Source organism: Mauremys mutica, chromosome 14 (genome assembly GCF_020497125.1).
Source record: "Mauremys mutica isolate MM-2020 ecotype Southern chromosome 14, ASM2049712v1, whole genome shotgun sequence".
NCBI lineage: Eukaryota > Metazoa > Chordata > Testudines > Geoemydidae > Mauremys > Mauremys mutica.
The window spans coordinates 6225023-6246199 of NC_059085.1; the positions used below are offsets into that span (position 1 = coordinate 6225023).

Here is a 21177-nt window from a genome sequence, read left to right on the forward strand (position 1 = left end):
GGGGCCAGCTGTAGCCTCTAAAAAACATTTGGATTCAGATGCCGTATTCACAAGATTCCCCTATTCCATTCGTCCACCTTTTTCCCTCTCATAAAATAGGATTTCTGTGCATAACCGCACTATTTGCAAAAGGCTGTTGATCACCCACCACTCATTCTGTCATCTCTGGCATAGCTATAGCACGGTCTCATATATAAAACAGGGAGTCATAGGAGACTTGAATTCTGTGCTCAGGTCACCCACTAATGAGCCAGTCACATCCCTTCCCTGTAGTTCACTTTCCAGCCTGGCAGAGTGGGGTCATCAAACCAAATGCATGGGATTAGTATGATCACACTGCACAGTTGGCCTGATGTCTTGGAGGCAGGAGCATTCACCTGCCTCTGAGGCATCAGATATTGGCCTCTGCCAGGAAACTACTACCCAGTCCATTGCTGATCTCTCACGTAGCTCTGATACAGCATCCACTCCAAAAAGCTACACGCTATTGAGAGCTCTGTGGGTTTGTGCTCTGAAGAAAGAACATTGCTCTGAGGGTTGGGAAAGGGCGATTTGCGCTCTCCCATCTGGCCTGGGCTACTGAGAGAACAGCAGCTGGCCTGTCCATTGATTCATGAGATGAGAGCTGAAGACTGAGCTCCATCCTCGCTGTCTCTGGGGAGTGGCTTGTGTTGGAAGTTGCTAAATGCATGTGGCCTTTCTCTGTCCATGTAGGATTTTGGCGTTGGAAAAGCTAGGGGCAGTCTTCAACCAGGTTGCCTTCCCGCTGCAGTACACCCCCAGGAGGTTCGTCATTCACCCTGAGAGCAGCAACCTGATCATCATCGAGACAGACCACAATGCTTACACCGAGGCCACGAAGGCCCAGAGGAAGCAGCAGATGGCTGAGGTAATCAGGGCAGCTCATACTTGCACATGTGTCCTTCTGGACGCCCTCTCACTTGAGCACTGAGGATCCCCACCTATGTTAACCTCAGGGACTGCAATTCTTTTGCTGGGCGTGAGCACGAAGGGCGGGATGGATGGAGTGCAGTGCAGGCCTGTAGGGGTGGCAGGAGAGGTTGCTCAGAGTCCTGCATTGTGTTCCATGTACAGTTTGGGCCTGGGCTAATCACTTCACCTCTTCCTCAGTCTCCATGTGTAAAACGGGTGTATACGTAATGCTCAGCAGGTGGCCATGTGACACTGTTTGGAAATCCACTTGAGCTCCTCTGAAGGAGCCTGTATATGGACAAATTGTTCTGTACTGTTTGCTGCTGGTGATTTCTTAATAGCAGCCTCAGACTCCACATGGCCAAATGATTAGTGGTTGGTTTTCTAGTTCAGTTGAGGCGCTTCTGCATAATCATAATTTCAGCAGATACATCGCAGTCCAAGTGCTGCCGTTCACAGCATGCAGTACCTTGGGGCCTTGACAGACTTTGCAGATCATTCCGCTGAGCAATGATCCTGCTTGTGTATCACACGTTCTCTAGAATTTGTTGTTATTGCTGAGGTTACTTGGAGTTGAATAGATTGTTTTCCTCCAAGATTTCTCTGTGGCATCAGCTGGTGTTTTGGAGGCTGTCTCCCCAGAGCAATGGCCCCCTGGGCAGTGGGGAATCTACGGTGCCATACTTTTGAGCTCCATAGCAACAGGCTGTGTTGTAGCAAGGCGAGCGGCATCGTGGCCTTGTAGGTTTCTTGTAGGTGTTGAGCTCTTGGCTCTCTGGCTTTGTAAAGCAGAGGCTCTAACGTTCACTTGGCTTTCACATTGGTAGCACTTTGCTTTGGGGACCTCTCAACATTGAAGCTCATCTTCTAAATCACCACCATGCCAAGCAGCTTGGGTATCAGCCTGTCTTGAAACGAATCCCCTCTTGTGCTGAGTTCTTTCTCTTCCTGCTGTAATGTGTGCTGCAGGAAATGGTGGAGGCTGCAGGTGAGGACGAGAGGGAACTGGCCGCAGAGATGGCAGCCGCCTTCCTGAATGAGAACCTTCCCGAGTCCATCTTCGGGGCCCCCAAGGCAGGCAATGGCCAGTGGGCCTCTGTTGTCCGAGTGATGAACCCCATCCAGGGCAATACTTTAGATCTGGTCCAACTAGAGCAGAACGAAGCTGCCTTCAGGTAAGAAGCAGTGCCAGACACAGTCTCTGGCTGTCACGTGCTTAATACATTGCTGCTTATTTTGCCCAGCCATCGTTTGAGTTGAAAGGCCACATTGCCGGGGTGCTGGGTACTAAACCCCAGTAGACACCTCCCTGCACACCGAAGCTCCTATCTTCCCTTTGCCCAGCCCAGTCATGCAAGGTGGGCACAGGCACTAGCGCTTAATGCCAACATAGTCACTGGGCCTTTAAACAAGCAGTTGAAGGACAGTATTCTAAAAAGGCCCTATGGGGTGCAGATGATAGGAGCAGTTGTCCTTGTGTTCCCCTCCCTCAGCATCCTCTCTGCATAGATTAAACTGCCAAGCAGTGTTGTGGGTGCATTCAAAAGGGCAGGTTCTGTGTATAAGAGAGAAGTCAGGTGGGACTGCAGCAAGGAAGATGAGTCAAGCTGATGTCGTTTAGTTTTACTGGGGCATGGGAGAGCAAGGGATGACTTTAGGTGAGGGACTGTACCTGAGCCTGTAACCTGAGCCAGGAAGGGGGGTGGGGCGAGTTAACACCTTTGCCTGGGAAACTGGACATAGGGAGAGGGGGCAGAGCCTGCTGGAGGGGTTTTTTTGGTTTCAGTTTTGGGCTGGCTGGGAAGAGGCAGGGAACCCAAGTCTGGGGTCTAAGATCCTTGCCCCACAGAGGGACCTGGCTGAAGGGTTCTGGTTGTACCTACAAGCCCTGCTTGGGACTGTCTTCCTGTCGTCTAGTAAACCTTCTGTGTTACTGGCTGGCTGAGAGTCACGGTGAATCGCAGGAAGTGGGGGGTGCAAGGCCCTGACTCCCCCACACTCCTGACACCCTCTCAAAAGAAAAAGCCGCAGCCCAGATTCCCACTTCCTGCCTGGCACAGGGACTATTCCGTACCCATATTGCTGTCTAAAAATGACTTCTTAGGATGTGTTTTGCGGGGGAAAGCTGAGTGGAGGGGACAGATGAATGAAATCAGCAATGTGAAGTCCGGCTTCCAAAGCGCTCACCCAGCTTTACCATCCATGTGTGACAGGCAGAGCCTAGCCCGAGGCAGCTCTGGCTTTGGTTTCTATACTTTGCTCACACCAACCTCTGGGCGCCTGTTTGTGTCGTCCCCAGTGTGGCAGTGTGTCGATTCGCCAATGCCAGTGACGACTGGCATGTGCTGGTGGGAGTGGCCAAGGACCTGATTCTGAACCCCCGGTCGGTGGCTGGTGGGTTTATCTACACATACAAGCTGGTGAATAATGGCGAGAAGCTGGAGTTCCTACACAAGGTGAGCGTGCCCTGCGTGGAGTGGGCTGACCTCTCTTATGCTAACATTGGGGAGGTACAGACCAAGAGAGGAGGAAGGGAGCCAGGCAAATCCACATTGGAGCTCACTGAGTGCATGAGAGGCCCAGACAATCTTCAGATGGGTGTGGAAAACTGACCACACTAAACTACCGTTTGAGTCCCCTTGAGATCATCTTGTTCCAAAGCATATACCAGATAGACTGTGCCAGCTGCCAGCTCCACATTCCCTCGTGGCTACTGCCAGTACGGGTAAATGGGCAAGCCCTGAGCTGTGCCAGGCAGGTGATAGTCAATGCAGATGCAGGAACTTTGCACAACTGGCAGTAGCTGCAGATCTCACTACTCATTTTCCAGGGCACCTCACTGACACCAGTTGGGCTCTGGCAAAGTGACTAGATATTTGGGGAGACTGTAGGCTAGCCATAATTTTTCTCCTGCTCAGGAAACTTTGAAGTAGGGAGAAGCCTGTCTGCTTTCCAGGAGGAACTGGCAGGAAAATTTTGTATCCAGAGTTACTGTCTGTCTAGCTGCTTCTTTGGCCCCAACCCCATAGTATCAGCCCCTCACAAATATGGGCATGTTTATTCTCACAGCCCCCGTAGGCCATAGGGAAGGATTATCCCCTGTGACAGGTAGGGATCTGAGACCCAGAGAAATTCACTTGCCCAAGGTCAGCTGGGAAGTCTGTGATAGAGCTGGAAATTGACCCTGGGTCTCCCGAGGCCAGGCCAGTGCCATGTCTGCAGCGCCATGCGCCGGACTGACAGGTACGGACTCTGTTCCCACTCCCTGAGAACAGTTAGTGAGGCCAGAGGGGGGGAATGCTGCCATTTTAAAATGCAGTATTTCCACTGTTGAGGAGCTTTCATGGTGGCTATTTCTTTACAAAGCTGACCTGCACTCAGGTCACTTGTCTCGATGATGAAGGTTCCCTGATACCCAGGTTTAGGTAGTATGGGCCTGTGCACCTTCCTTTGGTTACATGCATAAGTGACTTAATTGCTCATAGTAGCATAGATCACTTGATGGACCTCCAGGGTTTGAACAGCGCCACGTTCAGAGAAACCTCGGTTCTTCTCCCCATGCATCCCCAGCATGGTTGAGAAATGGGCAGGGAATGAGGAAGTGCTGAAGAATGTGGCGGCTTTCTTCTTTCTTCCCACATTTCCAAGTTCATCAAGAGGGTTCTGTTCCGGGCAAGGGCCGCTATGATGCCTTTTAATGTCCACCATGTAGCTTTCAGAGCTAGCTGGGTGAACTGGCTTTTGTTAGCCGGTGTGACCAAACCTGGAAAAATGTGCCGATGACTGTCAGCACCAAAAACGCCAGTGGAATTAATTTTTTCCATTGTGATCGCTGACGTGTCCTTTTGGATTAACAAGAACATGGCATTATCCTTAGGAAAATTTGCCTGCATTAGAGCTGCCAAGGACATCTTGAGATCTTTCAGATGTAATGTTTTCTCCACTGGCTGGTCCAGAACTCTTATTGTAAGCACTGAATTGGATCGAGACTCCTGAGACTGAAGGATTGCTGATTGTAATCTGAACTGGATTTAGCAAAAAGTAAAATCTTGTTCATACCGGGGAAACAGTAAAGCCACTGATTGGGGTGACAGTGCCTTTTCTGCCTTCCTGCATATTCTGCTCAATTGCTCGTAGAATGATCTCCACACTCAACTCCAACTCTCTCATTTAAGTGCTATGTCCGATATTCAGTGGCTTGGGAGTATCCTATCCAGATTGCATAAGCACTGATAAAACATGGTGTTCGAGCATATAGTGTACTGGGAGTGGCACGGGAGTTAGGAATTCTGCAGGACACATCAAGGACTCTGATTAACCATGGCATTGAGAACTCCATTGCCAGTATCAAGGCTTTAGAGCTTCGACAGAACCACTGGAAAAAGTCCATTCTCCAGCTCTGCTGTATTTTCCAGTAAAGGTGCAAGTACAGGTAGTTGTCTTCAGGGGGTTTTGTCTGTCTCACTGGACTTTCTAATGTGCGTTCCTTTCACCTCCCTATGTAGACCCCTGTGGAGGATGTACCTGCAGCCATTGCCCCATTCCAAGGCCGAGTCTTAATTGGAGTTGGAAAACTCTTACGTGTATATGACCTGGGCAAGAAGAAGCTGCTTCGGAAGTGTGAGAACAAGGTATTGGCTTCGGTTCGTGATTGGTGCCATTTCTTGGGGTGAGGGATACGAGTAAAGAGTAACACTTGGGGATACATTTTCAGAGCAGGGTTTTAGGTGTGGTACATTCAGTGTGTGTGTGTGTTTGTCCTATATAAACTCCACATCGGAGGGCCTCATCCAAAGTTCTGGGTGCCCTGTACGTACACCCCAAAACAGGATAACCTAGGAGATACCAAGTGAAAATCAACCACAGCAGCAACTGCTTCCTTCCCATGCCACGTCTGTCGTTTGATCGCCAGTCATGTGAGCAACATACCTTAAAACTCCGCCACACTGTGCTTTTAGACAGAAATGTCAGTGGGTTTTTCACGCACTTGTTCTAATGAAATGCACAGTCCCTCCAGTACTGCTGTATCATATGTGGGTCATCTCTCCTCTAAATACAAGTTGAGGGTCTGATAGCATTTCCCATTTGACTATATGGGAGACACTTTTCCCTCTTATACTAGGGGACAGTAGATTCCGCCAGCAGCCCAGCAAGCGGAGCGATGAGGCTCTGGAGTGCCATTTGATCTGGACACACTGGAGAGCTAGTGGCAGCTGTTAAACGCTTCACTCTTTTACAGCCACAGACAGTGCTGTGTGCCAGGACAGAAGTCAAAGGCTGTGTCTACACTGCACACTAAGCCCAGGTCTGTGGGACCTTGGCTTGTGGACTCAGAGTTTCCAAGTCTGCGCTTGAGTATCCACACTGTGTTGTAAACCTGGGTTTACAATTGTTGGACCTGGGTGTCTCAGCCATACTGATGGGTGTGTACTGCACTACGCAGACCTTCTGGCTCAGGCCTGCGGCAAAATGAGAGGCCTTGGACCCAAGTCTCAGTGGGACCTGGGCTCTGAGCCACCCCCGTAGCAGTGTCTTAGGACCTGGGTCTTGAGCGCTTGCTGACGGAGTCAGACTGACTTGTGTGTGGACGTTAGAAAGAGTTGGGCTCAGACCTGAGTCAGAGCCCAGCCTTAGTGTGCAGTGTACACATCCCTAGAGAGGCTCGCTGGGTTCCAGGAGGACTGCCAAGGAAGCTGCATTCCTTTAAGCTCTAGGCCAGTGGTCCCCAACCTTTGTGTGGCCAGTAGCACATTCATGTTTTCAGAAGAGTGTGATGGGCACCAACAGTTTTTCAAGGCTTATTTTGTATTTGTACATTAAATAATACGAAAAACATCACATTTAATATTACATAATATATGAATCCATAAGATAAGGGTAATTTTACATGTAAAAGGTATTAATTACATTATTCGGCAATTACTCTTTCACCTTACCATGTGAATTTGCTCTTTTTTATCTACCTGTAAGAAAAATTAAGGAATTTTTACAAAATAAATATCATAAACAGTTTACATCTTATGTATTTTTTAAAAGTAAAACATTGTTGAACTGCTGGTCCTATATTTATTATTCTTACTTTAACACAGAATGAAGCCTGCAGCCCCAGAGTTCTCTGTCCCCGGCAGGCACGGGGCCGCGGTTTCTCTCCGGCTTAAGCCACGGCCTGGCGCTTGCTGGGGTCAGAGAACACTGGCGCCTGCAGCCCCAGAGAAGCCACAGCCCCGCACCTACCAAGGACAGAGAACGCCTGCAGCCCTGGAGTACTCTGTCCCCAGCAGGCATGGGGCCCCGGCTTCTCTCCCCTGCCGGGGACAGAGAACACCGGCGCCTGCCGCCCTGGAGAAGCCGCAGCCCCGTGCCTGCCAGGGACAGAGAACACCGGCGTCTGCAGCCCTGGAGTTCTCTGTCCCTGGCAAGCACGGGGCCGCGGCTTCTCTCCCCTACTGGGCACTAGGCGGGTGCACACAAATGCCCTGGCGGGCACCATGGCACCCGCAGGCACCGCGTTGGGGACCACTGCTCTAGGCATATGGTGGCGGGGGGGTTTGCTCTGCGTGGTTGATACATTAGGCAGCACAAAAGCAGTTAAAGAAACTACAAAACACTTTTTCTAGTGCTTTAGCTGGCTGCTTCTCTTCTCATTTCCTTCCCCTGCAAGCTGCAGGTCTTAGGCCAACCTCTGGTTGTCCACTGCACACAGACACACCAGAAACCCACAGGGTAAAAAGGAAACATGGAGAGGACAGATTTTGCTTAGGTTTTGGCTCCCATCACAACTTGCAAAGTTTTCTTCTCAGATGCTTCGTGACCGGAGCTGTGAAGGGGCATTGCCTGGCCTGGAGGTCAGGGGGCATTGTCCTCACATCTGTAGACGTAGAGTTGAGATCTGTGCTCCTACACATACCCCGGTCAGACTCCTACTGCTCCAGACAGGGTTATTGATGGGGTCAAGAACTGTGCACAGTGGCCACTGTAGTTCAGGTGTGCACTAACTCCACTTCCGCTGTCCATGTTCTGGAGCCATGGTGGGTCAGCATTGCAGCTGTGGGGTCAGAGCCAGGGTGTAACATTGCAGCTGTGGGGTCAGAGCCAGGGACTAATCAATGGAGCAAGGAAGAAAAGGCATTTAAAATGAGTTGAGTCGGATGGATTTCCTGAGTTGGAATGAAGCCCATTTGAGTTCTTTATCAGGGCAACTTACTATTGCAATTCCCTCTCTAAAAGCACATTGCCAACTACATCTCGGGCATCCAAACCATCGGGCACAGAGTGATCGTGTCGGACGTCCAGGAGAGTTTCATTTGGGTGCGCTACAAGAGGAATGAGAACCAGCTGATCATCTTTGCCGATGACACCTACCCCCGGTGGGTCACCACCGCCACCCTCCTTGACTATGACACTGTGGCCGGAGCAGACAAGTTTGGCAACATCTGTGTGGTGAGTACATGTGTCTGGACCGTCAGGACACCCCAGAGCCCGCAAGTACTCACTGGGAAAAGCCACATGTGTCCACAGAAATGAGAAAATGTATGTTAGAGCCAACGCCCTATCGCTAGCGTTCGCTTGTGACAAGTGCCCCGTGGGACAGTTATTCGTCAGTGAGATGGCTGGCTGTTGTACTTTCTCAGCATGTTATTCAAAGCAAACAAGTTAAAGTGTTGGCATCAGAAACCACCATCCTCAAAAGTTCACTGAACTTAACAATAAAAACTTTCAGGGCAGATGTGCTCTTGACCTTGGTAGCCGCTACCTATTCTCTGATGCTTTTGTCAAGAGCAAGGGTGTTTACCCTTTGTATTGGCCAAATCCCAGCGCTGGTGTTAGCTCTGCCTCCAGAAGTTCCCTGTGTAGTTTGGGTTGGTTACAGAATTCCATGCTGCTTCCTGACCTGTTCTTTCCTCCACTGGGGGCTAGATTTCAGTGGCATATGGACTGCGTCTCCCGGTGGTAGTCCGACCAGTTTCTAAAGTGCACAAGGTGGGGGTTTCGAAGCCTGAGTTCTAGACGTGTCTAATGTTACTCAGCTACCGTTTGGCTGAGGCACAAGCCAGTCCTTGTCTGTCGTTATGCCCCAGCTTCCCTCAGGCTAGTCTGGCACAACTTAGCTTCGCCTCCGTGAACACGCTCTGTGAATGCCGATTCCAAGGCAGCCAGAGACCCGTGCCATGTGGCCAAGTTCCGCCCTGGTGACTTAGCACTTAATTATCGTGAGTTTGACTTTATTTCCCCGTATGCTGTGGGTGCTGTGTCCCATTCCTGCTCTCTGCACTGATGCATACATGCTTCCCTTTATATCCTGACCCTGGCCACTTTCTGGACTTGACAGTATAAAATGGTGCACGCTGTTATTTATTCTTTAATTACACTGGTGCTAAGAGATGCATTTAGTTTAAGGTGAGGATAAACCTCCAGGATGGCCTCTTTGGCAAAGGAGCTGCATTATTAGTCACCTTTCTACCTTCTTGTTCCTGTACAGCCAGTTAACACTGGGCTGGTCTACTCTAGGAAGTTAGGTTGGCTTAACTACGTCACTCAGGGCTGTGAAAAATGCCTTGCCCTGTGCGACGTAACGAAGCCAACCTAAACCCCAGTGTCGACACCGCCAGGTCAACGGAAGAATTCATCCGTCACCCTGGCTACTGCCTCTCAGAGAGGTGGATTTGCTGCAGTGTTGGAAAGCCCTCTTCTGTCGCTGTAGTAAGTGCCCATGCTACAGGGCCACAGCTGGTGTAGCCAGGCCCACTGCTGTGAATGACAAGAGATGGATCATTCCTAGTGCCCCACACACATGCCAGCGAGGGTCTGTGTTGCATTCCTGCCAGATCAGGGCACTTGCTGTAATGCAAACTAAATGCCCCAGTGCTGGCAGTGTCCATCTCTTGTCAGTACGGTGCTGGCAACAGACCAGCATGCTGACTGTGTCCTGCTTTGTCAATACAGGTGAGGCTGCCTCCCAACACAAATGATGAGGTAGACGAGGATCCGACAGGCAACAAGGCTTTGTGGGACAGAGGGCTTCTCAATGGAGCGTCGCAGAAGGTAACCTTGTGGGCGGGGGGGGAGGCAATCAGCTCCTCTGTGGAGCTGTGCAGAGTGAATGCGAGTGCATCTTGGGGGAGATGAATCCTGCTGGGTAAGGGTCTGTAACCAGAATGGCCACAGCCAAGCACCGTCCAGTTCTGAGCGCGCTGGCGAACACCTAGAGAGAAGTGAGTTTCTCTGGGAGTGGGGCAAGGACCCGCAGGTTACATTTCTCCTTCACTCCTCTGCCACATCCATGTGTGTGGAGAGCTCTAAGCCATTGGGTAAAGCGCTGGATTTTGCCGCACGCTCTCCAGTGGAAGAGCTTGTTCCATTCCCTCTCCTGCTCCTGCCGGTAGAGCCGTGCAAATCCGCAGGTATCCGCTTTATATGTGTGGACCATTGACACGGGTACAAATTTTGGATCTGCACAGAGCTCTGATGGTAAGATTGGGCAGGCAGCTGTGAGGAACTGCGATGCGGATCCTCCACCTGCCCTGGGCAGAGGGCCTGGGGGTAGGGACAGGGGCCGGGGGCTGCTCGGGCCCCATGCCCAGGGCAGGTGGAGGGTCCGCCAGTGGCCAGCTGCGGCTCTGAGCTGCCTTCTTCCCAGCCGGAGCTGGGTCGGGGAGAGCCATGCTGGCAGCTGTGGGGAGCCTAGGTCCCTCCAGCTGCCCTGGGTGGGGGGCTGGGACACTGGGAGAGGGGCTGCTCGGGCCTCCCGCCCAGGGCAGGTGGAGGGTCTGCCGCAGCTCTCCACAGCTGCCAGCATGTCTCTCCCCGACAGAGCTCCAGAGTGGGGGCGGGGGTGCCGCCTCGGCGTCTCAGTCCAGCCCCTGGTGTAGAGCCCTGCAGATCCACAGATTTTGCGGCTCAGATGCGGATACACATTTGTGTATCCATGCAGGGCGCTACCTGCCAGCCCCTTTTGTGAGTACGTCTGTTGTGGATGAACTCCAGAGGAAAATACTGACCCGGGACTTGTTTGCAGGCTGAGGTGATTATGAATTACCACGTGGGAGAGACGGTGCTGTCGTTACAGAAGACCACGCTGATTCCGGGAGGGTCTGAGTCTCTCGTGTATACCACCTTGTCGGGGGGCATTGGTATCCTGGTCCCCTTCACGTCCCACGAGGTAAGAGCCATCCTGCTGCAGAAGCACTGCGTGACTGTGTCCGCATCCTCTGTTGGCTTGTGTGCAGTATGTGAAAGTCAAGTGTGCAGCAAAGCTCCTGCCAAAGGGAGCCGGTGAGATCAGGGCATATGGAAGGAGGGTGGGAAGAGACAGAGCCCACTAACCGGTCTTCCCTGTGATTGCTTCCTTAGGAATGAATCACAGGTGCTTTGCTGCCTGGGATGGTGCACATGTTAAAGGGTTAGCTAAAGTGTGGCCCACTGAGTTATATGGCTTGGGACAACCTGAAGCCCTGTATGTTAAGAGGAACGTGCAGCTTGTAGCAGCTAGCTCCAGTGCTCGAAGCCGCATCTTGATTCAAGCACAGGCTGCTGGAGCATTGCATGCTGGGAGCTGTGCTGCCTTGGCCACGCTGCCATCCTACACGTGAGAGCAGCTGCCACTTGTTGGGATTTATGCAGGTTGGGGGGAGCCCATTATGTTTGTGGCAGGCTGGCAGCATGGCCTTTGGTGGGCCGGTTTTGGATGCTCCCGTCCCAGTGAAAGAGAATCAGTGCCTGGAAGTGGTGGGGGGCCCCTTTGTGGCCAGGCATTAACTGGCCCCTTTGTGGCCAGGCATTAACTGCGCTGTGCAGGGCACAGGCTGCTAATGGAGTGTTGCCATGTCCCGATGTTACTCCAGCCTCACGTGGGTGGGAGGAGCAAATTGTTCTACCTCTCAACTGCTTCTGTCCCTTCAGGATCATGACTTCTTCCAGCACGTGGAGATGCATCTGAGGTCGGAGCATCCCCCTCTCTGTGGACGCGACCACTTGAGCTTCCGCTCCTACTACTTCCCAGTGAAGGTAGGTCAGGGGCCTAGCTCCGCCAGGGCAGCGGTAGCCAAGGTTGGCAGGTCTGACACCGGACACATTAACTGTGCCAATATATCACGCGAGCGTGTCATGGAATAACAGGCCCACAACTCCCTCCAGGGAGCTTGTGACAGCATAAACTGCGAGAGCGAAGCTGATGTCAGCAGAGCCACTGTTGAATGGCACAATACAGAATAACTCCCAGTTATACGAGAAGTGTGGGGACGTGGATTTTATTCAAGTAATGGAGAGTTCAGATCATCAAGAAGGCAGGCAGCATTCACCAGTGGGGCCTCCCCTGTGGCTGGGGGCTCCTCGTAGTCCGGTCCTGCGGTCTCGCTTCGCCTCTCTCCCTCCCTCCCAAGACTGCGGGGCTGCAGGGGGCTCCCTGCACTGGCGCAGGGCCGGGGACACCCCATCGGGGGGGAGGGATAGCTCGGTGGTTTGAGCATTGGCCTGCTAAACCCAGGGTTGTGAGTTCAATCCTTGAGGAGGCCACTTAGGGATCTGGGGCACAAATTGGTCCTGCTAGTGAAGGCAGGGGGCTGGACTCAATGACCTTTCGAGGTCCCTTCCAGCTGTAGGAGATTGGTATATCTCCAATTATTACCTTTTTATCCCTGCAGGCTCAAGGTGTGGACGGGGAGGCTGCGGTCTTGGCAGGGCAGAGCAGAGACCCCACCCCAGCCAGGACTGCAGCCTTCCCTGCACCTTGTGCCTGCAGGGATCACGTGTCCCCAGCCTGGCAGCAGCACAGCAAGCCACTGTCATGGCCCCACTCCCTCCCTCCCATGACATAGGGGCTGCAGCGGGCTCCCTGCACGGCCGTAGGAGCCATTCAGCAGCAGCGGGACATCCCTTCTTGTCCTTCTCATAGTTCTGGCCATGAGTCTGTGCTCTGTTAGCCGAACCAAACCCCTGGTCTCCAGCATGAGCCATGTGTCTCATGCTGTGGGACAAAGAAGAGATTTGGGTAATGCGAGGTTTGGCTAACAGGGTTTCAGATAAACGGGAGTGTCCTGTAATACCTGGCTTTTGTCTAGTGCTTTTCATCCATCGATCTCACAGCGCTTTGCAGAGGAGATCAATATCATTACAGCTGGGGGAGCTGAGGCACAGAGTGCTGCAGTGATTTGCCCAAGGTCACCCAGCAGGCCAGAGGTGGAGCCGGGAACAGAACCCAGGTCTCCTGAGTTCCAGCCCAATGCTCTCTCCACTAGGTGACACTGCTGTCCACCCCAGAGCCTCATATTAACAATCAGGAAGATCTTAAAACTAGGCCGTGGCACAGAGTGTTGGATCTGCACCCTGCACAGGTGCCTGCCTGTTGCACCCTGCCGCGGTCCTGCTTTGTGCACCACCCTTTGGCGCCTGCATGGCTTTGCCTGGCTGTTCTGGCCGTCGTGTTAGCTGTGAGCAGTCACTGTGCCAAGACTTCCACAAAGCATTTTTGCAGCTTGCAGGGTGTTTATCGCTGCAGCTCCTGGAGTGTCCCTGGAGCTGTTAAGAGGCCATATAAGCAGATATGTGTTCCAGCTACTGAGGAATTGCCCAGAGATGAGTCAGACCTATTATTGATGGCCCTGGGGCTGAGTCCCAAGACCGCAGAGACCTTTGAAACCTGACTGGAAACTTTCCCCTTCACCGATCCCTCACTCAGAATCTTCTCCTTCAACCCCCTCCAGCACACACCATCTAGGGACCCCGTGCCAGCCAGGACTTGTTGGCTGAAGCAAGATTAGCCTTGTCCTTCCCTCGGGTGGTCTGGGTTTGCTGAGGCTCTTGTTGTTAATTAGTTTGACTCCAGCTGCTGTTCTCCAGCAGATGAGGTTACTGAGCGTGGTCCTGTTTCCAAAGCGGGATTAAGAAACTCCTGGCAGAGCTATTTGCGGTGCTGCCCTTTTGTCTGTTCTAACTAAGCGGCGTTGGGGCCGAGCCCGTTTGATGCCCACATTGTAACGTGTTCCCGTGTCCTCTTGCTAGAACGTGATTGACGGGGACCTTTGTGAACAGTTCAACTCCATGGAACCCAACAAACAGAAGAACGTCTCGGAAGAGCTGGACAGGACCCCCCCCGAGGTGTCCAAGAAGCTGGAGGATATCCGCACGCGCTACGCCTTCTGAGCAGCAGAGCCTCTCCTGGGACAGCCAAGGATGCTGCTCCCAGCCGGGCTGGAAGGAGAATGTGTGCCCCCCCCCCTTTTAACTTCCGTTTGCTCGTCTTGCTCTGCCCCCTGGGGCCAGGTTTGTAAACTTAGACTCCAAAGTCACGAGCATTTCCCATAAACTCGGTACCAGCAGCTGGGCTTTCCAGCATGGCACGGTGCTGCTGGAGGCTTGGACACCCTGTGAACCCATCTAGTGATGGTAACTGCCTGCGAGCAGAGCAGGGAAGCGCTCCAGGCCTTCCCTCCATCCCCAGGGTCAGGGGCCCGTGGCTGTCAGTTGTCCCTGCCTTGCTGCCCCCTCTCTTTGTCTAAGCCCAGAGCCTGGCCCCATTTTCTGAGGCCCGTTGGGGCTAGGCCCCGAATGGCCTCATGAAGCGAGCTGGGCAGGGCCGTGCTTGGCAGAGCCCTCTCCCCACTGATGGCAGCTGGGCCAGGGGTGCTCAGATGGGGGTCTGGAGCTGCCCAGCCCTTTGCTGCGCTGTAACAGCTGGGGTGTGACTCTGAGATGCTGCAGGGGTAATTGAAATAGCCCTGCCCCCCCCCACGCACACACCCCGTGCTAGGGGTTGGGGTCCCCCGAGCCCCATGGCCAGTGTGGAAGTCCCAGCACATGAAGCTCTGCAAAGGGGACAGCGCCGCACATGCCTTGAACCCCCATTGGCAAGGCTGGGGCCAGCCTGGATTCCCGCACTCTTCGTTTTTAACTGGTTTCCCTGTAAATATAGTTTTGTACAATGTTGACTCTGGTGGGGCGTGGGCAGAGGTTGAGCTGGGACTAGATTTGTTTTGTATCAGCTTTTGCACGAGCGGTGCCCTGTCTCTGTGCTGGGATTGGGATCAGCACAGAAAAATAAAAACCTGGTTTTTAAATTGATTTGAGTGCTGACCATCTCTGGTCTTTACTCCCAAACAGTGTCTCCCCGCGGGGGGCCAGGCCCAGGGCAGGCCAGAGGGTCATTGAGCATGGGGAATGCTGCGTGTCCTAGATCCACCTCCCCTACACGTGAAAGCCACCCGCCCTCCCTGCTTCTCCTTTGGCCCTGATTTAGCTGGCAACGGGCCACGTGCATCCACAGGGCTGCAGGTTCAGGCAGTTGGCCGCCAGCCTATGCTTCTCCTACGGTGCAGCGATCCCCAGCCTTCTGGCGAGGGGGCGCGGGAGCTACCAACAAGGAGCTGGGGTGGATGTCAGCAAACCCTTGTGAAATAGCAGAAATGAGTAGGGGAAAGGTGAGATATGAGACAGGCTGCCTCCCATCTGCTCGCTGATTGGCTGTGCTGGTCTGTCAGTAGAGCTAAACACCACGTGTAGGGTCCCTCCCGGGCGCCTGTTCGCGCTTTGCTTTGTAAGCTGCCTTGCTCGGGAGCCAGATGCCACCCAGGATTTACAAATAAAGTTCTTGCCTGTTATGCTGAAGCACAACTTTTGCTCCCTGGCTTCCACTCCAGCTTTGGAGGGCTAAAGCAGAGCAGCTGTGCAGCAGTCAGCCATCAGCATGGATCCGATTTTGTCACAGTAAAACTAGGCAGAGTTCACAGAACAGTCACATTAAAAATATACAACATCAGGGTGTGGTCGTGGCAACGGTGTAACAGTTCAGCAGTGAAGTATTGCAGCGTGACGCGGAGGCATTAACAGTGACCCACAGGCTGCGTGACCCTCTGAGGGAGTCAGAGGGTGAAGGGGGCATTCCCTTCCCGAGCCCCCCGCAGAATCCTGAACTCATGGACATCACTTAAAATCATGGAATCCATGACGGAATCAGCCTTAGCCATCAGTAGCAGATGTACGGATCTGCATCTCGGGTATTGATGCAGTATTGTGACCAGGAACACACTCTCTGCAGCACTTCAACAGACTTTAAGATTCCCCAGACTATCTCCTGATCTGTAATGCAGAGTCAGAAAGATGATTAGTGGATATGGCACTAGACTAGCATTTTGAGTTTGATTCTTCCATCACCTTGGGCAAGTCACAATCCATTTTATGCTAAAGAGGGGTAATACTTCTGACCTCACTGGGGCGTAGCGAGGATGAACTGGTCACGGTTGGGAGGTGCTCAGTTGCTCTGGTGGTGAGTACCGAGGTAGATCACCCCTCTTGTGCCCTTTCAGTTTTCCTGATTCCTTCATTCCATTTCCAGGATTTCTCCTAGTGGCAAGCCAGGGGGAAGCAGGGGCTCCAGGCTGGGAGGTGAATGCTTTGCTCTGCTTCAGAACTGAGCAACAACTTCTTCCAGCCGGCTCAGGTTTGCTGCTGACATTGACGCTAGGCTCTTGGCCAGGGCTGCAAGGACTTTGTTCTGTGCTACAGATGTTCTTTATCACAGTAGCCAATCCCTCCCACTGTTGTTGGCCCGGGCGAAAGGCATGGGAGTCGAGTCCATAAAATGAGAGGACAGAGCTGTGGCTAGTGACACGATACCCTGACCTCTGCACTTTGGAGTGGGCCCTCGGTTCCATTGCACAGGAATTGAAAGCATGGCTGCTGGGGCCTGTCTCACCTTGGCTGCTGGGGCCTGTTGCACCTTGGCCGCAGCCCCATTAGGCTCCCGTCTGAACATGGACCATTTGACAACATTGCTTCCAGGGGTTCTCAGGTTTTTCTGGGAGCTCTGTGCATGAGACGGCTGCTTCTGCCACGCCCCTGCAGTTGGAAGCGGGCTCGGTGCTCCTGGGTGATGGGAAGGGGTTTGAGAGGGACATCAGGATCTGGCATGAGGACATTTGGAGGCTGGGATGGAGCAGAGATCGGCAGCTGTTCTGATTTCCTTGGGATGCCTTTCGGCCAGTAGGATTTCTGGAGGATCGCTGCAGCCCCAGGGCCTGAATGTTGCTTATCTTTCAGAATTGGCTGTGGAGAGCCGTCAGACCTCTGGCTGCAGCACTGCATGCTGTCTGTTTCCTCACCTCGTCCCCTCCCCCAGCCTTAGGAGTCTCCTCTGAGGAGCATTGGTCTGAACTCCTGTCAGGGCTCAGTAATTGCCTCTCCTCTACAAGCCGGTGGTGATTCTGGGGCCGAGAGCACCCTTGGCAGGTAGAAATTACAGCTTGTGCTGAAGGATCCCCCAAACTAGACGTGCAGAACTGCTGAAATTCAGCCGCTGCCCAGGCAGAGGATTGGAGGGTAGCATCCAACCAGCCTTTTCAGCAAATGCAAGGCCCAGGCACTGAGGCAAACCCCCTTCTTCACAATGACACCTCCAAATGCTGCCTCCCCCCACCACTATAAACAAAAATCCATATCAAATCCACCACAACAAACCAGGAGCCAGAGCGCCCATCCTCCATCTGGACTCCCCTGGGGGAGCTGCCGTGAGGAGAGACAGGAAACTACCTCCACCTCTGCCTTAGTGATTCCCAGCAGATTCCTCGCTGCTGCGCTCCTTTGCCTCTGGGACTGGTCTCTTCCCAGTGGGGAGGGAAACGGGGTGGGTATGAGGTGCTCTCCTTCCACCTAGCAGAAAGCACATGGAATAAACGAACTGCTCAGACAATCTCCCCGAGGACTGGCTGGGGAGAGAACACATCACAAGAGCGATGCTGTTGCTGGAAGGCTCTGGGACGTCACAGTGATGGGGGGAGGCGGTGGATAGACGAGTTCTTACCCTGGGGAAGGGTTTGACCTCCCTGGAGGGTTTCTGCACTTTATCACTGTAGAAAAGTGGTACGAACTCCCTACTGTGCCAAAGCAGCTAGCCGAGCTGTCTTCCTCTTGCTGCTAGATCCTCAGGGTGCATACCTGCCCACATCCAAAGCCGGACCCGTCCCAGTCAGTTTCTTCTGTTGCATCATCTAATCTAGCATTGCAGATCAGCCAGGCTGCACCCTCCTGTGACATGTGCATGAAGGATCTCCAGCACCCCGAGGCTGGCGGCCAGAGCCTGTTAGCAATGCACTGGGGTAAAGAACTGCGCAGCCGAAGGGAACTCAGCCAGGTGGGGAGGAATGTGTTTGCAGTGCGGGTACAAAGGAGGGCGCACACTGGGAGCTGGATCAAACTCCTTATGGTCCTCGTGAGCTGTTGAATCCAGCATCTGTTTTACCATACCCTCGTTCTCCTCTCTGGAACAGGGTCTCAGATGCTCCCATTGATCACTGCTGTTAGCCACAATTAGGGTAGCTAGGAGGCTGTCTGGCCTGCAAGCAGAATGCACCACACCATACCCCATCTCCACAAGGAATTGATAGAACCAACTCAGACCCAGCACATCTGGCTGGCGACTCTCCTTTATCATCTGGCTGTTGCTGCAAGGACGGGAAGGAATTTTCCCTGTCTGTCTTGCACACCTGATTCCGCTGCTGCCCCCCTCTCCCCCCGTGTCTAATGCATCCCGGTGCTTGATGCCCTCTCTTGAATTCGGTTCTCTTCCGGTTACCCTGGCGTCACCCTGCAGGAGAGGGGTGACGTCACAGTGTAAATATGGCCCTTTCTGCTGTCATTTGCCCCATAAGTTGTACCCCTGTAGAAAAGGGGAGGGCGGCACCTTTAACCTGCAGACTCTGCATGTCCTGCCCAGGCAGTGGCAACTCCCCACCTCTCAGCTGGTTGAGCTCTGACTCATACATCTGGTGGGGCACCCAAGCTGGAAGTGGAGTTGGGGTCTTGTGTCGCCCCATTCTGTTAAGTGGGTGAAAGCCCTGGAGCCCTGGGTTTGCACTCTGCCTTGGGTCATAAGTGAAAATGACTTGAGAGGCTTCCAGTCCCCACCTTACAGATCAACACAAGTGCCAGTCCCTGTCTGAGCTGGCTCATAGAGCTGGGATAACAGCCTTACGTGGTGGTAGGCAGGACAGAACGACGTTAACTCCTGTTAACTGGGCCGAAGTGCTAATCTTGGGTAGCAGGAGAGGATGCTTGGTCCATAAAGGGGGGGGTACTGCAGTGAAGCAAACCCGGCAGGGGTGGGTGCTGCTGTGGAAATGGCAACCGTAGAAAATGTGCCTGGGTTTAAAACAATGACCGAAGCCAGTTTCCACATGATGGTTGCTCGGGGCTTGTGTCACATGTCAGATCTGCATCCAGGTCCAAGTGGCCACAGCTGGGTAATAGAAACCATAGAATCATAGAATCTCAGGGTTGGAAGGGACCTCAGGAGGTATCTAGTCCAACCCCCTGCTCAAAGCAGGACCAAACCCAACTAAATCATCCCAGCCAGGGCTTTGTCAAGCCTGACCTTAAAAACCTCTAAGGAAGGAGATTCCACCACCTCCCTAGGGAACCCATTCCAGTGCTTCACCACCCTACTAGTGAAAAAGTTTTTCCTAATATCCAACCTAAACCTCCCCCTCTGCAACTTGAGACCATTACTCCTTGTTCTGTCATCTTCTACCACTGAGAACAGCCTAGATCCATCCTCTTTGGAACCCCCTTTCAGGTAGTTGAAAACAGCTATCAAATCCCCCCTCATTCTTCTCTTCTGCAGACTAAACAATCCCAGTTCCCTCAGCCTCTCCTCATAAGTCATGTGCTCCAGCCCCCTAATCATTTTTGTTGCCCTCCGCTGGACTCTCTCCAATTTATCCACATCCTTCTTGTAGTGTGGGGCCCAAAACTGGACACAGTACTCCAAATGAGGCCTCACCAGTGCTGAGTAGAGGGGAATGATCACATCCCTTGATCTGCTGGAAATGCCCCTACTTATACAACCCAAAATGCCATTAGCCTTCTTGGCAACAAGGGCACACTGTTGACTCATATTCAGCTTTTCGTCCACCGTAACCCCTAGGTCCTTTGCAGAACTGCTGCCCAGCCATTCGGTCCCTAGTCTGTAGCAGTGCATGGGATTCTTCCGTCCTAAGTGCAGGACTCTGCACTTGTCCTTGTTGAACCTCATCTGATTTCTTTTGACCCAATCCTCTAATTTGTCTAGGTCCCTCTGTATCCTATCCCTACCCTCCAGTGTATCAACCACACCTCCCAGTTTAGTGTCATCTGCAAACTTGCTAAGGGTGTAGTCCTCCAGATCGTTAATGAAGATATTGAATAAAACCGGCCCCAGCACCGACCCTTGGGGCACTCGATACCGGCTGCCAACTAGACATGGAACCATTGATCACTACCCGTTGAGCCCGACCATCTAGCCAGTTTTCTATCCACCTTACCGTCCATTCATCCAGCCCATACTTCTTTAACTTGCTGGTAAGAATACTGTGGGAGACTGTATCAAAAGCTTTGCTAAAGTCCAGAAATAGCACATCCACTGCTTTCCCCTCATCCACAGAGCCGGTTATCTCGTCATAGAAGGCAATTAGGTTAGTGAGGCATGACTTGCCCTTGGTGAATCCATGCTGACTGTTCCTGATCACTTTCCCCTCCTTTAAGTGGTTCAAAATTGATTCCTTGAGGACCTGTTCCATGATTTTTCCAGGGACTGAGGTGAGACTGACTGGCCTGTAGTTCCCTGGATCTTCCTTCTTCCCTTTTTTAAAGATGGGCACTACATTAGCTTTTTTCCAGTCATCCGGGACCTCCCCCGATAGCCATGATTTTTCAAAGATAATGGCCAATGGCTCTGCAATCTCATCGGCCAGCTCCTTTAGCACCCGTAGATGCAGCGCATCCGGCCCCATGGACTTGTGCTCATCCAGCTTTTCTAAATAGCCCCAAACTACTTCTTTCTCCACAGAGAGCTGGTCACCTCCTCCCCATACCGTGCTGCAGAGTGCAGCTGTCTGGGAGCTGACCTTGTCTGTGAAGACAGAGGCAAAAAAAGCATTGAGTACACTAGCTTTCTCCACATCCTCTGTCACTAGGTTCCCTCCCTCATTCAGCAAGGGGCCCACACTTTCCTTGACTTTCTTCCTGTTGCTAACATACCTAAAGAAACCCTTCTTGTTACTCCTAACATCTCCGGCTAGCTGCAACTCCAAGTGTGATTTGGCCTTCCTGATTTCACACCTGCATGCCTGAGCAATACTTTTATACTCCTCCCTGGTTATCTGTCCAATCTTCCACTTCTTGTAAGCTGGTTTTTTGTGTTTAAGACGAGCAAGGATTTCACTGTTAGGCCAAGCTGGTCGCCTGCCATATTTACTTTTCTTCCTACACATCGGGATGGTT

The 21177-nt window shown here is 52.6% G+C and overlaps 1 protein-coding gene across 3 annotated transcripts in view; it reads left to right on the forward strand.

The window, feature by feature from the left end:
- SF3B3 (splicing factor 3b subunit 3) overlaps positions 1–14988 on the forward strand; it is a 48658-nt gene extending 33670 nt beyond the window's left edge. For all 3 annotated transcript variants that reach the window (XM_044987124.1, XM_044987123.1, XM_044987122.1), the window contains exons 18-26: positions 715–889; positions 1903–2108; positions 3233–3389; positions 5439–5564; positions 8161–8373; positions 9877–9975; positions 10949–11092; positions 11833–11937; positions 13930–14988. In XM_044987124.1, the coding sequence (XP_044843059.1) occupies positions 715–889; positions 1903–2108; positions 3233–3389; positions 5439–5564; positions 8161–8373; positions 9877–9975; positions 10949–11092; positions 11833–11937; positions 13930–14070 (1366 nt within the window). In that variant the 3' untranslated portion in view covers positions 14071–14988. The remainder of the gene's footprint in view (positions 1–714; positions 890–1902; positions 2109–3232; positions 3390–5438; positions 5565–8160; positions 8374–9876; positions 9976–10948; positions 11093–11832; positions 11938–13929) is intronic.
- Positions 14989–21177: the final 6189 nt, after the last annotated feature.